We start from the raw sequence: 16,081 nt of genomic DNA on the forward strand, positions 1-16,081 counted from the left end.
GAGTGTGTGCATGTCAGTGTGTGGGTGGCACTGAGAGAGGCAACATTGTGTTGTGACAGCGTGACAGTGGCCTTGCTCAAGGGCATGTTGTCGGTATTGATAGTTTCTTGGTTGTCTCAGGGCCCAGACACACCAAACCGACTAGCGGCGACGAAGGCCGACTGTTGCGTTGCCTGACGTCGCCTGCCGTCTGGGCCAAAAAGTAGCACACCGCAAAGACTACAGCTTACGACCAACTAGCATGTAGGTCCTGCACAGATTCACTAAGCTGAACAGCCAATCAGAGGGCTCTCTCTCACTGACAGCCTCCACCGCCGAGTCAACATGCTGAATCGGCCAAAAAGCTGCCGACAGGGGTCCGACTAGTGCCGACAGTGCGGGACACACTGCAAAAACTAGGGTCACAGACACTCACCGACGGCCCAACGCTGGCCGACAGCCAAGCTGGTGTGTCAGGGCCCTGAGGGATTTGAACTGACAACTTCCCAGCTTAAGTTATATTCAAATAATATCCAATCTGACCCATACATGTTTGAGTCCATGTGAATGGATGAGGGAGGAACTTGCACACATCTGTGCAGCTGTGCACATGCCCACGTGTGGATACAAATTTACACATGTGGATACAAATTTACATATGTAACCACACGAGTAAATTTGTATCCATATCACTTAAACTGGAAACCTTAAATTATACATTAAACTGGCAACATGCCTTTGAGCAAGGCACTAATCAGCCCTTATTAGTGGGGTGGAGTTGCACACGGCAGCAGCAGAAGGCTGTGGTTATGTGTGCAGCCCACATAGTTGTGATTCAGAGTTTAGATTAGGACAGAGCACAATGAGAGAGAGAGAGAGAGAGAGAGAGAGAGAGAGAGCACAATGAGAGAGAGAGAGAGAGAGAGAGAGAGAGAGAGAGAGAGAGAGAGAGAGAGAGAGAGAGAGAGAGAGAGAGAGAGAGAGAGAGAGGTGTGTGTTTAGTCATCATGGATGAATACAGTTTGAAAAGAAAAATAAACAGGGGGAGTGTACTGATGGAGGAGAGTACTGATGGAGGAGTGTGCTGATGGAGGGGCAGCAGCTAAAGCAGGAGCCCTTACAGACACACATTAGTTCAACTTCACACGTCTGGACTTGTCGGTGATGACAAAGCCCGTTATTACTAACAATTATTATCTGGGGGGGGGGGTTACTGGTATCTGTGCATGTGTGTTTGTGGAAGTATGTGTCTATGTACATCTGTATGTGTGTTTAAAGATGTGTGTATGTGCACATATGTTCAGGTATTTGCTTAAGTTTGTGTGTGTGTGTGTGTGTGTGTGTGTGTGTGTGTGTGTGTGTGTGTGTGTGTATGTGTGTGGCTGATCACACAGGAATTGTCTCCCAGGCTCTTTGGTTACCAGCAGTGATGCTGGTTGTTTGACTCACTGTAGCTATATCCCTCCCATATACTCCAAATAGAGCTCTCTCTCTCTGACTGACACACACACACACACACACACACACACACACACACACACAGCATTTAGAGACACAGGTCTTGACTGTTGTCCTCTCGCTGTACTGGTGTTGTGTAGTGTCTGCTGAAGCCAGACTGTCCAGCAGAGTATGAACACATGAAGACTGGCTGTATTACATGTAACACGTGTAATACATGCTGTATTACATGCACCATGTGTACTCTGCAGTACAGACTGCTGCTGTATATCATGCACCATGTGTACTCTACAGTACAGACTGCTGCCTGCAGTTCACTTATACTTCACACATGACGGATGAATTAGTCCACCCTACACTACTTTTTAAACAAAGAGAGAGAGAGACAGACACGGAGAGAGAGAGAGAGAGACACACACACACACACACACACACACACACACACACACACAGAGCGAGAGAGACACACACACACACACACACACACACACACACACACACACACACACACAGAGCGAGAGAGAGACACACACACACACACACACACACACACACACAGACAGACAGACAGACAGACAGAACACATAAAGTGTACCATGTAACAGTTGTAATGTGTTAAGTGTGATGAGCAGGTCACAGTTGCAGGTTCCTGCAGTGCAGTACAGTACAGTACAGTACAGTACAGTGTAGTGCAGTACAGTACAGTACAGTGCAGTACAGTACAGTGCAGTACAGTACAGTACAGTGTAGTGCAGTACAGTGCAGTACAGTACAGTAGTGTAGTGCAGTACAGTGGGATCACTACATACAAACTCACTGCATGTTACACATCTTAAAGAACACAACACAAGCGAAGACCAAATGGCTGATCTCCTCCAGTGTCACATCATTTCACCCAATCACTGCCTCCAAACCCAACAACACACTTTCCTGGAGCACCGCTGCCATCTACTGGAAGCTGTACTTCCTTCCACACACATCTACTGGAAGCTGTACTTCCTTCCACAAATAGATCTACTGGAAGCTGTACTTCCTTCCACACACATCTACTGGAAGCTGTACTTCCTTCCACAGATACATCTACTGGAAGCTGTACTTCCTTCCACACACATCTACTGGAAGCTGTACTTCCTTCCACACACATCTACTGGAAGCTGTACTTCCTTCCACACACATCTACTGGAAGCTGTACTTCCTTCCACACACATCTACTGGAAGCTGTACTTCCTTCCACAAATACATCTACTGGAAGCTGTACTTCCTTCCACAGATACATCTACTGGAAGCTGTACTTCTTTCCACAGTCATCTACTGGAAAGTCAAAGTCTCTTTATTGTCCCTTGCAGGGTAATTCGTCTGCAGCCAGTATAGAAACTCTCACACAAAGACAAAACATACAAACACCAAGGTGGAACTGACTACAGGACATAGTGGGCAAGGAGAACCAAAGTAGGTCAAATATGAAATAAAAAATATATAAATATAAAATATAAGCTGTACTTCCTTCCACAGACCCAGCACACGTAGACGTCAAGTGAAAAGAAGTGTGTTTGTAGAAGAGATTATATGAGTGTGTGTGTGTGTGTGTGCATGTGTGTGCATCTATAGTACTCACTGAGATCTTCAGCCAGCTGGACACGGCGTCCAGTGATGAGCTGTGTCTTCTTCTCTGTGTCTTCTCCAAAGTCCTCCAACACCTCCTTCACATTCTTCTCTAGACGACGCACTGAGCATGCCCACACACACACACACACACACACACACACATTTCTCCATCAATACCCAATTCAACAACAATGCGCTGGATTTTCATCTTGATCTTCTGACCATGGTGGCTATAAGACCACGTTTAATACCACTCACTTCAGTGCAGGACAGGACTTCAATCTTATGAAGCATATTTACACACAGTCCCCCCTCCTTTCTCCCTAATTGTACTTGGCCAATTACCCCATTCTTCCGAGCTTTCCTAGTCGCTGCTCCACCCCCTCTGCTGATCCGGGGAGGGCTGCAGACTACCACATGCCTCCTCCCATACATGTGGAGTCACCAGCTGCTTCTTTTCACCTGACAGTGAGGAGTTTCACCAGGGGGACGTAGCACGTGGGAGGATCACACTATTCCCCCCAGTTCCCCCTCCCCCCCAAACAGGCGCCCCGACTGACCAGAGCAGGCGCTAGTGCAGTGACCAGGACATATACCCACATCTGGCCTCCGACCAGCAGACATGCACAGTTGTGTCTGTAGGGACGCCTGACCAAGTCAGAGGTAACATGGGGGATTTGAACCGGCGATCCCTGTGTTGGTAGGCAACAGAATAGACCGCTACACTACCCGGATGCCCTTAGAAGCTGCAATGTTTTGATAAAGGTAAAATGTGTGAGAAAACTCCATGCTAAATGAAGTAGTGTAGTGCTGCAGAGAGGCCCTGGCCTACAGGTCTGGTTCTCCAGGCCCTGGCTTACAGGTCTGATTCTCCAGGCCCTGGCCGACAGGTCTGGTTCTCCAGGCCCTGGCTTACAGGTCTGGTTCTCCAGGCCCTGGCTTACAGGTCTGGTTCTCCAGGCCCTGGCCTACAGGTCTGGTTCTCCAGATGTAAGAAAACCTGTTTCTTTGATACAGACCTCAACAAATGTCAAACCATCATCATTTTCATAGTTCTTTCAGAGAGAATGAAAACTGATAAGTAAATATAATTATTCTCACTAATGGTGAATCACATCACAACCATAATACGTGTCAAAATAACAGCAATATGATTTTTTTATCATATTGTGCAGCCCTAACTGTTCTATCCATTGTTTTTGATTTAGTACATAATAACAAACACAGAAACAGTCAGACAGATCCAGCTGTAGACGGGGAAGACTCATCAGCCACTTCTGCTATCAAAGCTTTGGCAAAAGCATCAGGTCCTGCTAGAAGCAGAGACGGTCCTCGATTAAAAACAGAGCATCTCTGGTTCGAAGCACCACGACCCCGCTGTAGGATGTACTCAAAGCTAGAGATGGTTGTTGTTTAGCCTGAGTTGCCACGTGAAAGTCTCTCCATCATCCAGCAGACCTGGAGTCACTATCCTTACCCTCAGTGTTGGTGAGCTGCTGGCGGAGGGTGTTGGCTGTGATGCCCAGCATCCTTTGGATCCTCCAAAACAAAACCACGTCGTTACACTCCAGCTGGACCGGCGGGCGACAAGACACACAGATCAGAATCAGAACCACAGACTGGATTTTATGTTTCGGTCAAGTTTTCAATCACCAGCAATCTGACTTGATGTGTTTGGACAACAAGCCACAAAGATGCAACACAAAGTGCAAGTTGACAGTCGGTAAATACAAAGACATAGATGGACAGAGATTACTAAATAGATATAAATAGAGCCATTGGTAGATACATAAATATAAATAGATACATATCCAAGTAATGTGTGCTCATTATATTAAACATTTTGCTCAGTGTTTATTAAATCAGTGTGAGAAGGTCAACAGAACAAAGACAGCAGTATGAGTATGACTGGAGTATGACTGGAGTATAATTGGAGTATTACTGGAGTATAATTGGAGTATTACTGGAGGGAGAATGATGATGACGTCTCATGTAATGACCTCCAGCACTGCTGCGAAGAGGGCTGGACATGAAGAGGGACTTTACTGAGCAGAAAGTCAACAGGACGTTCCCACAGGACGACCACTGAGCCTCACCTCTGAGTCCACAAAGTGTCTCTGGTAGTAGTAGAACCCTCTCTTACACAGGTTGCAGTGGGTCAAAGCCTTCTGCAGGAAGTGACGGCGGTACAGCTGGTGCCAAGTGTCCTTGATCTGACCAGACAGGAAGTCAACAAGTCACACTGGAGGTCAAAAACCTTTCAAGTCAGTTCAGTGTTTTTTTATGCTTTAAAACTTTAACTCAAAAAGGAAATGGACACAATACCGTTTTAGCAAACGCTCTGTTTGCAAGGATTACTCTGATTTATGGATCTATTTACGAGGTATTATAATGTAGTCCATCCATCCATTATCCAAACCGCTTATCCTGCTCTCAGGGTCACGGGGATGATGGAGCCTATCCCAGCAGTCAACAATTTAGTACGGCTGATTCACCTGACCTATGTACATGTCTTTGGACTGTGGGAGGAAACCGGAGCCCCTGGAGGAAACCCACACAGACACGGGAGAACATGCAAACTCCCCACAGAGGACGACCCCCAAGGTTGGACTACCCCGGGGCTCGAACCCGGGACCTTCTTGCTGTGAGGCGACCGCGCTGACCACTGCACCCCCGTGCAGCGGTTAGCGGTGAAATGTAGTGAGTGACAAAATGGAGTCAAAGATCAGATTAATAATGACATCGTGTAACCCATCTGAACCCACTGAATTCACGGTGAAGAGACAGAACTGAATAAGTGCTCTTTGTAATTTTAACAGGAACGCTCAAATATATAGAAAATATATACCTTTAATACAAACTGGCTGAACCTTTCACTACAACGGCTCTCTGCAGGTATTTTCCTATACATGAAATATTTTTCTCAAAGCTCATGCTGCCGTTGCGGTGGCTACACCACCTAAATGAAATGTTCTGATCATACCAGAACAGGGTCGACGTCCACACTGCGCCCCTCCAGGTTCTTGCGGACGGTGGTGACCTCGTCATTGGCCAGGTAGGCAGTGTGGTCCTCGTTGAGCTTCAGAAGTCGCTCCAGCTCGTGTTTGGTTTCATTTCGGACGTGCTGGAAAGGACAACGAGAAGTGAGTGAGTGCCCCCTGCAGGGTGACTGTGGGTCGGGTTTTCAAAGCTGTTGAAATTAAAAAAAAAAAAAGTTTGTTTTTTGTTTTGTTTTTTTATGCATGCTCAGTAATCCAGGTAAGGAAATCACAGAAGGTTGAATCAGGTCATCTGGACACAACGTTTATTGAGAGAAACGTTTCATCATCATCTAAGTGACCTCTTCAGTCTCACCTGACTGCAGGTATCCCACCTTTATAAACTATACAGTGGCATAACGACCCAAACCAACCACCAGTTTCTTATGCAAATATGGGTGTGACCACTACTTAGAGTTACAATGGCCATGTGTACTATTCAGAGGATTGGGGAATGGTTGCATTGTAAGATGGTGACAGATGTACTCTTAGCCCCCCCCCCCCCCCTCTGTTTAGGGATGGTCGTTCCCTCTTCACATAGATGAAGAGGGATTGCAAACATTCCTCATTCCTCTGTGAACAGTACACATGGCCACTGAAACTTTAGCTAATGGTCATGCGTATTTGCATATGAAACTGGTGGTTGGTTTGGGTCGCTATGCTACTGTATTGTTTATAAGGGTGGGGACACCTGCAGTCAGTTGAGACTGAACAGGTTATCTAATGCCCCTTTTCCATTACATGGTACTGGCTCAACTCGACTTGATTTTTTCGTTTTCCATTACTGGAAAGTACCGGCATTTTGGTAACTGTTACCACGTTCCTGGTACCACCTTTGTCGAGGGTCCAAAAAAACTGGAGCGGGTACCAAAATCAGTGCAGACCAGCTACACTGAGGGGTACTGTTACGGTGATGGAAAACGACTCTGCGGGTTGAGTTGAGTTGAGTCGAGTCGAGCCGGTACCATGTCGTGGAAAAGGGGCATTAGATGAGTGATGAAACGTCTCTCTCAATAAAAGTCGTGTCCAGATGAACTGATTCAACTTTCTTTGAAAATAATTGTAGTCTTTCCAAATCAAGCTACAGTCCTGTTCCTTTCTGGAAAGCATTCTCTTGTTTTGCATCGGTCACTGCAAATTCAAACAAATCAATATGAATTTAAGCTACCTGTACAATCCCTTCCTTCTCCTCTTATCGTGTAAAAACTGTTGTAGAAAGTATCTTCTAGTGTTTTAGTCGACAAAGAAAAAACTGAAAGTATCTAATATTCAATATACTTTGGTCAAATATGATGTTCAACAAAAATATTTTCTGGATCTTACTTCAGTAGAAGACTATGAATCATGAGAAAATAACAGTGCAGAAGCAGGAAGTGTTTGACAATGACCTCTGACCTGTTCTGGCGTTCGGTTCTTCCAGTTCAGCCACCGCTGCTTCCAGTCTGGACCCACCATGTCACTGATGACTGACTCAGCTGGAGAGAGAGGGGATGGACAGAGGAAAAAAAACATGGAAGTCATTTGGCGTAGATTTAGATCCAAAGTGCTTAAAAGCACCATGTGACTGTAAAGCCCCCCTGACCCCCAGGGCTGTTAGGTTGTCCCTGCTGAGATGCACCAGTATACTAAACACCATTATGACAGGTTAGCAAATAGTTAAGATTAAAGGCTGTAGGCACGGCAGTGGCTGTCTCCCGACAGCCACTGAACGTAAATAAATTAATAACATCCATTCACATTTTGCGGTATACAAATATAACTTGTACACCAATGTTCTTCCTCTGTATTGTCCATACAACTATTATAACATATACAAGTGAGACAAGCCATCTGGTCCTTGTATAACCAAAGTGAGAGCTGTGTCCACGTTCTCGGCAAGAAGTCAAACACGTTTTCGGTGGGTGTCGGACTCCGCCAAGGTTGTCCCTTGTCTCCAATTCTGTTTGTGATGTTCATGGACAGGGTCTCAAGGCGCAGCCAAGGTCAGGAGTGTGTCCGTTTTGGGAACCTTAGAATTGCATCTCTCTGCTCTTTGCAGATGATGTGGTTTTGTTGGCTTCATCAGAACGCGACCCCCAGCGCGCACTGGGGCGGTTTACAGCTGAGCGTGAAATGGCCGGGATGAGAGTCAGCACCTCCAAGTCTGAGGCCGTGGTTCTCTACTGAAAAATGGTGGATTGCTCCCTCCGGGTTGGGGATGAGTTGTTACCTCAAGTGAAGGAGTTCAAGTATCTCAAGGTCTTGTTCACGAGTGAGGGTAGGATGGAGCGGGAGATTGACAGGTGGACTGGTGCAGCATCAGCAGTAATGTGGAAATTGTACCGGACCGTTGTGGTGAAGAGGGAGCTGAACCAGAAGGCAAAGCTCTCAATTTACTAGTCAATCTTCGTTCCAACCCTCACCTATGGTCATCAGCTTTGGGTAGTGACCAAAAGGGTGAGATCGCGGATTCAAGTGGCTGAAATGATTTTCCTCTGTAGGCTGTCTGGGCTCAACCTTAGAGATAAGGTGAGGAGCTCGGACATCGGGAGGGAGCTCGGAGTAGAGCCTCTGCTCCTTCACATCAGAAGGAGCCAGTTGAGGTGGTTCGGGCATCTGATTAGGATGCCTCCTGGGCGCCTTCCTTTGGAGGTTTTCCGGGCACGTCCAACTGGGAGGAGACCCCGGGGTAGACCGTGAACTCGCTGGAGGGACTACATGCCTAATCTGGCTTGGGAACACCTTGGGATCCGGAGGAGCTGGAGGGCGTTGCTGGGGAGAGGGATGTCTGGAGTGCCCTACTTAGCTTGCTGCCACCACGACCCGACCCCGGAGAAGCGGCTGATGATGAGATGAGATGAGATGAGAACTCATTTTGTTTGGAGATAGAGATAGGAAAGAAAGAAAACATTCTTTTTCATAATTTCTTAGTGCAAAAAATGCAATGATTGGATCATATCCTAAAATATCACGAAAATGTTTAATGTTGACATGCAATGTCTGTTTCATTTGATTGTTCTTGTCAATTCTTGACAATTGAAAACATTTATTCATCTTTCTCTGGACTTCAGTGTACATTTTTCCTGTCGCAAAACCAACGACCACTCATATGTGATCGTCAACCACAACTACTCAGACGGACTACAAACCAGCAAACTCATTTCCGTGTGCGTCACATCCTGTACTGCCCACATTCAGCACGACAAGATACCAATTTCCCCTCGGCAGGCGATGGTCATTTGCCGGCATTGGCGCACGTGTGACCGTAGCCTTCTTCTTTATTCACCTCCATCATTTTATACACCTCGAGTTTCATTTGGCTCTATAAGTTTTTGCTCAAGGCTACACCAGTCAGCTAATACACTTAGCGTTCATAATGGCACTTGAATTGATCAACTAAATATTTGGTGGCAATGGGTCAGATATCAAGTTTGTAGACAAGTCACTGAAGTACATAATCGATTTTTGACTAAAACCACTACCTAAGCTCTCGCCAGACAGGTGGAACTCATGCAGGTATCGTCTGGCTGGTGAGATTTGTTCAGCCCTGCACACATCGACTCTTTGTTAATTTGAGTGAATGTCGAACCCAAATTTTGTTTTCTTTTTAACATGCATCCCTAGAAAATTCTACAGAAGGCAGCCTGAAGCCATTACGGCTTATAGTACGTACTGTCTTTGAGACGGGACTGCAGGGTCTCCTCCATAAACTGGATAGCTGCGTCCCACTGGGGCTTGTCTGTGATGGAGCGATCCTCCAGAGCATTGTGCTGGATCACCCTCTGAGAGAGCGAGAGAGAGAGAGAGTGAGAGAGAAAGAGAGAGAGAGAGAGAGAGAGTGAGGGACACACACACACACACACGTACTGTTGGCTTTATATTTTACCTGGTAGTTCATTTGTCACATGTTCCATCAGGTCTAAAGCCCTGACTGGCAGCTGAGAGAACAGAATATCAGCAGTACTGGGTGATTCGAGAACTGAGGATGAGAACCACCGACCAAGAGAGTTTTAAATTAATAAATAAACCAGTTGATCTAAAATAGATTTTTTCACTGCTGTTCAAAACACGTAGGGTGTCCTGAAAGTATCCGTGTGGGGCCTGATCTCAGAGTCCAGGGTTCAGTTCCAACTCAGGATCTTTGCTGCATGTCTTTACATTATACTTCTATTGATCGATTTGTTACCACAGAATTTTTATTAGCTGTCATTTTTCTGCCTCTGTTGTCCAGACTGGGGGCAGCACAGTTGACATATCACAGGTTAGGTTCTGCATCTCTAAAATTACTGATCATAGGGTGGTCTATTCCGTTGCCTACCAACACGGGGATCGCCAGTTCGAATCCCAGTGTTACCTACGGCTTGGTCGAGCGTCCCTACAGACACAGTTGGCCATGTCTGAGGGTGGGAAGCCGGATGTGGGTATGTGTCCTGGTCGCTGCACTAGCGCCTCCTCTAGTTGGTCGGGGCGCCTGTTCGGGGGGGAGGGGGAACTGGGGGGAGTAGCGGGATCCTCCCAAGCGCTATGTCCCCCCTGGTGAAACTCCTCACTGTCAGTTGAAAAGAAGCGGCTGGCGACTCCACATGTATGGGAGGAGGCATGTGGTAGTCTGCAGCCCTCCCCGGATCAGCAGAGGGGGTGGAGCAGAAAAAAAAGAAAAGAGTGGGGTAATTGGCCAAGTACAATTGGGGAGAAAAAAGGGGGAAAAAATCCAAAAAAATAAAAATTATTGACCATGCTATTCAAATATTACATCTCTCCTTCTCTAATTAAATTCAACACCTGTTGCTGTGTTTCCAAATACTGTTGCTCTCCAGAACTCCTTCCAAACTAAGAGGTCACAGGAACCTTCACAGCCACTTGAATGACAAAAGTGTGGATGTTGGTCTTGTGTGCTGGTAGACCAGGACAGGTAGACCAGGACGACTTAACTGGGATGGGTTGACTGGGATGGGTTAACTGGGATGGGTTGACTAGGATGGGTTGACTGGGACGAGTTAACTGGGATGGGTTAACTGGGATGGGTTGACTGGGACGGGTTGACTGGGATGGGTTAACTGGGATGGGTTAACTGGGATGGGTTGACTGGGACGGGTTAACTGGGATGGGTTAACTGGGATGGGTTGACTAGGATGGGTTGACTGGGACGAGTTAACTGGGATGGGTTAACTGGGACGGGTTGACTGGGACGGGTTGACTGGGATGGGTTGACTGGGACGGGTTAACTGGGATGGGTTAACTGGGATGGGTTGACTGGGACGGGTTGACTGGGATGGGTTAACTGGGATGGGTTAACTGGGAAGGGTTAACTGGGATGGGTTGACTAGGATGAGTTGACTGGGACGGGTTAACTGGGATGGGTTGACTGGGACGGGTTGACTGGGATGGGTTAACTGTGTGTGTGTGTTTACCAGGCTGTCCATCGCCCTCTCGTTCCACTTGTGTCTCTTGATGCTCTCGTCCTTCACAGCCTCCTTCAGCTTGTCGAAGATGTCGTCCTGGTCTTTGCCCTTGTATTCGGCCATGAAGCGGGCAAACTCCTCCTGCAGCGTCTCCCATGCAACCTGGTGGTGGCAGGATGGCATTACATCAACATAAGCTGAATACAGGTACCCTGAACAGGAAGACCTTTCTAGAACGTTTCTAAAGCAGTTATGTTTACACAGATACATGCATAAGGGTTACAATTTTTTTTTAAAATCATGCAGCATTTTAAATGAGAAAATTTACTGCAATTATTAAACAACCAAGAAAATTATATTATTCGGACCAAGCTACGTGCCTCACTGCAACAGACAGTTAACCATTACAATCTCAAGTTCTGCTGCCATCGAGCTCAGTGTATGTACCACCTCGAGCGTGCATGATTCTGATTCAGTTAATCAAACGTAACATTATTTTTTATTATATGATGTGTAAGCTGAAAAACAGTTGTGTTACTTATTACATTGGTGTTTGTTTCTGCCGTCTGCTTGATGATGCATGACTTAATTTCCTGGATAGAATAAATTAAGGCTGTATTACATCTTATCTGCCAGTTAACGTTCAGGTGGAGGCTTGGATCCATGCTTTGACCCAGGGGTCCGTTTACCTCCAGCGCCTTGTGAGGCAGCTGTTTGTCGGTCCACTGTTTCAGCTTGATGTCCACGGTGGTGTTGAAGGTGCCCGGGTTCATGGTCTGTGCAGCTGGCAGGTAGATGTTCTCGATAACGTGGGTAGACACGCGCTCCCACAGCTTCTTCTGCAGGATGGCCTCCCTAGGAAAGGTCGAAGGTCAGGTCACAGCCATTTAGATATCACAAGAGGGGGTGGGTGTCACGTGTTTTCATTCATTCACACACTTGACAGCAAGAGAAAAATGATGCAAGAGGAAAGGTTAGAGGACAAATTTAAGAGGGTACGAGCTTGCAGGGAGCACTAAGGAGACATGTTGAGACTCAGTGCAACACTTTTAACAGGAGGGACTTCTTTATTCTGCTGCTCCTTAATTTTTGGGAGCTGATATGGAAAGCTCTTACAGGTGTTAAGAGTTTGCTGACCTCCAGCCATCCTGCTCTATCGAGCTGGGTGATCCAGAGGGAGCAGCAACAATGAGCAGATGGAGGGCTGAAGTTGCACTTGGTTGCAGATTACAATACAGCCCCACTAACGGCCTGTTAGTGGCTAACAGCCTCCCCAACGGCGCTTCATTTCGCCGCAGCGGTCTGACAATTGGACAAAACCAGCTCCCACACGTCCTCCCTGAGGACTGCCGTGGTGTTTAGCCTCTCCCATTTATCATAAACTGGCGCTCATATTTCATGCAGCTCCCGGTTCATTGGGGGCGGCCGTGTTTGCTGTCGATAAGCTCCATCTCCGATAGCACTGGCTGGCTAACAGGCCCGTCCCCTACCCCCATTTATCACAGTATCGACCCAGAAGAGCTGATGGCACACCACACTAGCGATGGCCACACCACTAACACATACATCTCACTTAGCCCCGTTTTCCCTGTGGGGCGACTACACACATGCATGGGCAAAATCATGTCACACACACACACACACACACACACACGGAAAGGCTGGCTGTTAATAAAGTCTTGATGTTGAGGCCTGTGTGGACTGGAGTGTTTTGGATCTCTGGTCTGAGGGTCTGCAGGTGCAGGACTCTGTTTGGTACAGAACGTGATGGTTTACAGTGCAGCTTGCACAAGATGGTGTCATAAAAAATGACCTATACGTCTTCCAAAACACATAAATATATTTTTCTCCCCAATTGTATCCAGCCAATTACCCCACTCTTCCGAGCTGTCCCGGTCTCTGCTCCACTCCCTCTGCTGATCCGAGGAGGGCTGCAGACTACCACATGTCTCCTCCCATACATGTGGAGTCATCAGCCGCTTCTTTTCACCTGACAGTGAGGAGTTTCCCCAGGGGGACGTAGCGCGTGGGAGGATCACGCTATTCCCCCCAGTCCCCCCCCCCCCCGAACAGATGCCTCAACCGACCAAAGGAGGTGCTAGTGCAGCGACCAGGACACATACCCACATCTGGCTTCCCACCCGCAGACACGGCCAATTGTGTCTGTAGGGACACCCAACCAAGCCAGAGGTAACACGGGGATTCGAACCACCGATCCCCATATTGGTAGACAATGGAATAGACTGCCACGCTACCTGGATGTCCTCAAAATGTTTTATTAGGTAGATTTTTTTTTAGCTTGAGCGCTGCATATTGAAAGGTTTTTTTTTTCCCCCATATTTCCTGTTCATTTGACTTGGGCGCTGAGTAGAAGTCCTATAATGGCAGGAAAACACTGGTTTTCTGTCCGTGTGTGTCTCTGTCCACTGCTAAGCTCTCACACTACTGGGCCTGTCAGCCTAATAATGTTTGTGCACTTATGACTGTATGATCAAGGACCTGTCGTGGTTGCGGTGATTCAAAACCTTTGAAAACCCTGTTTTATAACTGATTGCTAACTCCTCAGCTGGTTTGTCGCCTGCGTCCGAGCACTGAAGAAGGGGGGATACACCGGCAGAGCCCCTGTATTTTCCCTTCTCCTGGTCGGCAAACAAGTCCGAGCACCAGAGAAGGGGTGATACGCCTGGCGGGGAGATCTGCACTCTACTGAGTGTATTCTTCTAGTTGTTTCTGATCTGGCTGATCTTCCACTGCGGACCGACATCAGAAGTGGAAGAGGAGCAGAACAGGAAGTGTTGGCTCCTTGTTTGCTGACAGAACCGGTTGAGGAGCTCCAGGTCAGAGCAACAGCACCTGGGTATCAGAGAGAACAAGAGGGTTTCTGTTTGACTTTACCAGTGCTTTGGTGTCACTTGGCTCAAACTGATGACCTCATCCAGGATTTCATTCTTGGCTTTTTCAAACAGCTCATTCTGCAGATCGCACAGAAGAAAGAAAAGACACACTGCCGTTCACGATACACTGCCACCATCAAGTATCCAAGGTGTGAATGTGTGTGTGTGTGTGTGTGTGTGTGTGTGTGTGTGTGTGTGTGTGTGTGTGTGTGTGTGTGTGTGTGTGTGTGTGTGTGTCCCTCACCCGGTCCAGTTCTCTCAGACGTGGGTAGTTGTTCTTCCATTCAGTTTCCAAGTTGAATCGGGATGCTGGAGGAGGAGGAGGAGGAGAAGGAGGAAGCAGTGAGAGACAATAAACTGAAGAATGAAGCGTCAGCATTTAATTCATTAAAGATGTGAAAATGAAATGCTGTGTAAGAATGTCATTTATTTATCCAATAATAATAAGTCACACTGGCTCCACAGCTGAATCACTTGAGGTATGAAGATATTTTTTCTCCCCGATTGTATTTTTTGGCCAATTATCCCACTGTTCTGAACCGTCCCGGTCTCTGCTCCACTGTCTGCTGATCCAGGGAGGGCTGCAGACTACCACATGCCTCCTCCCATACATGTGGAGTCACCAGCCGCTTCTTTTCACCCGACAGTGAGAAGTTTCACCAGGGGGACGTAGCGCGTGGGAGGATCACGCTATTCCCCCGTTCTCCCGACCAACCTGAGGAGGCGCTAGTGCAGCAACCAGGACACCTACCCACATTCGGCTTCCCACCCACACACACGGCCAATTGTGTCTGTAGGGATGTCTGACCAAGCCAGAGGTAACACAGGGATTCAAACCAGCGATCCCCGTGTTGGTAGGCAACAGAATAGACTGCCATGCCACCTGGATGCCCCTGAAATTTTAAAACACTTACCTGGATAGGTAATGAATAATCTCTCTCTCTCACTCACTCACTCACTCACTCACTCACTCACTCACTCACTCACTCACTCACTCACTCACTCACTCACTCACTCACTCACTCACACACACACACGCCTCATCTTATATGTAACTGTTCTATTTGCTAGCGTTGTTCATCTCTTGTTTCAGTCTGGATGTGTGTCCTTTGTGTGTCCATAAGCTCTCTGTGACAAACCTGCCGTGCAGCTCGGTGTGTGTGTTAACCCCAGACGCTGCTCATTTCAGTTTCCCCCTTCCAGGGCGGCGCTCCATCAAACTCTAACTCCTCTGAATCACACGGCGCCAGCCGCGTACAGACCAGCGCTCTTTTAAACGGGTGTGAAATACAGGCGGCTCTCAGACTGATGGTGCCAGTCTGTTCATAAAAGTAACAAAGGATGAAGACTGTGTGACGCACACCACGCTGATCTCACACACTCTTCATCAACAGCCGGCATTAACTTGTCACTCACGAACGTGCACACACACATGCACACAGAGTCCCTAGCCACAGTGGAGATTAGGCTAATTGCTGGGTTATGGTGAGGTGCTGGCGCCAGGCCATGGGGCAGGAGGCGGGGTGCGCTGTGGATCGATGCTCCACACAATGGGCCGAACGGGGAGGCAGTCGCCCGGCCATAAATCTCCCGAGCCGTTAGCGAGGAGCCGTGGACGCCTGCGCTAATTATTGACGGTCAGAGTGTGGCAGGGTTGGCTGAGGGGTGGAGCGGGTCAAGGTTCTGGAGATGGGGTTTTGGTTTGCTAAATGGACGGACCACAGCA

General features: G+C 47.6%; 1 protein-coding gene across 1 annotated transcript in view; it reads right to left on the reverse strand.

Moving 5' to 3' along the window:
- opa1 (OPA1 mitochondrial dynamin like GTPase) overlaps positions 1 to 16,081 on the reverse strand; it is an 85,145-nt gene that overhangs the window by 30,927 nt on the left and 38,137 nt on the right. Inside the window, exons 20-29 of the mRNA XM_056276129.1 lie at positions 14,600 to 14,664; positions 14,357 to 14,433; positions 12,151 to 12,316; positions 11,471 to 11,623; positions 9,733 to 9,841; positions 7,476 to 7,555; positions 6,026 to 6,166; positions 5,139 to 5,255; positions 4,520 to 4,613; positions 3,053 to 3,163 (exon numbers count right to left, since the gene is read on the reverse strand). Coding sequence (XP_056132104.1) covers positions 3,053 to 3,163; positions 4,520 to 4,613; positions 5,139 to 5,255; positions 6,026 to 6,166; positions 7,476 to 7,555; positions 9,733 to 9,841; positions 11,471 to 11,623; positions 12,151 to 12,316; positions 14,357 to 14,433; positions 14,600 to 14,664 — 1,113 coding nt within the window. The remainder of the gene's footprint in view (positions 1 to 3,052; positions 3,164 to 4,519; positions 4,614 to 5,138; positions 5,256 to 6,025; positions 6,167 to 7,475; positions 7,556 to 9,732; positions 9,842 to 11,470; positions 11,624 to 12,150; positions 12,317 to 14,356; positions 14,434 to 14,599; positions 14,665 to 16,081) is intronic.

The sequence above is a fragment of the Lampris incognitus genome, chromosome 3 (genome assembly GCF_029633865.1).
Source record: "Lampris incognitus isolate fLamInc1 chromosome 3, fLamInc1.hap2, whole genome shotgun sequence".
Lineage (NCBI taxonomy): Eukaryota > Metazoa > Chordata > Actinopteri > Lampriformes > Lampridae > Lampris > Lampris incognitus.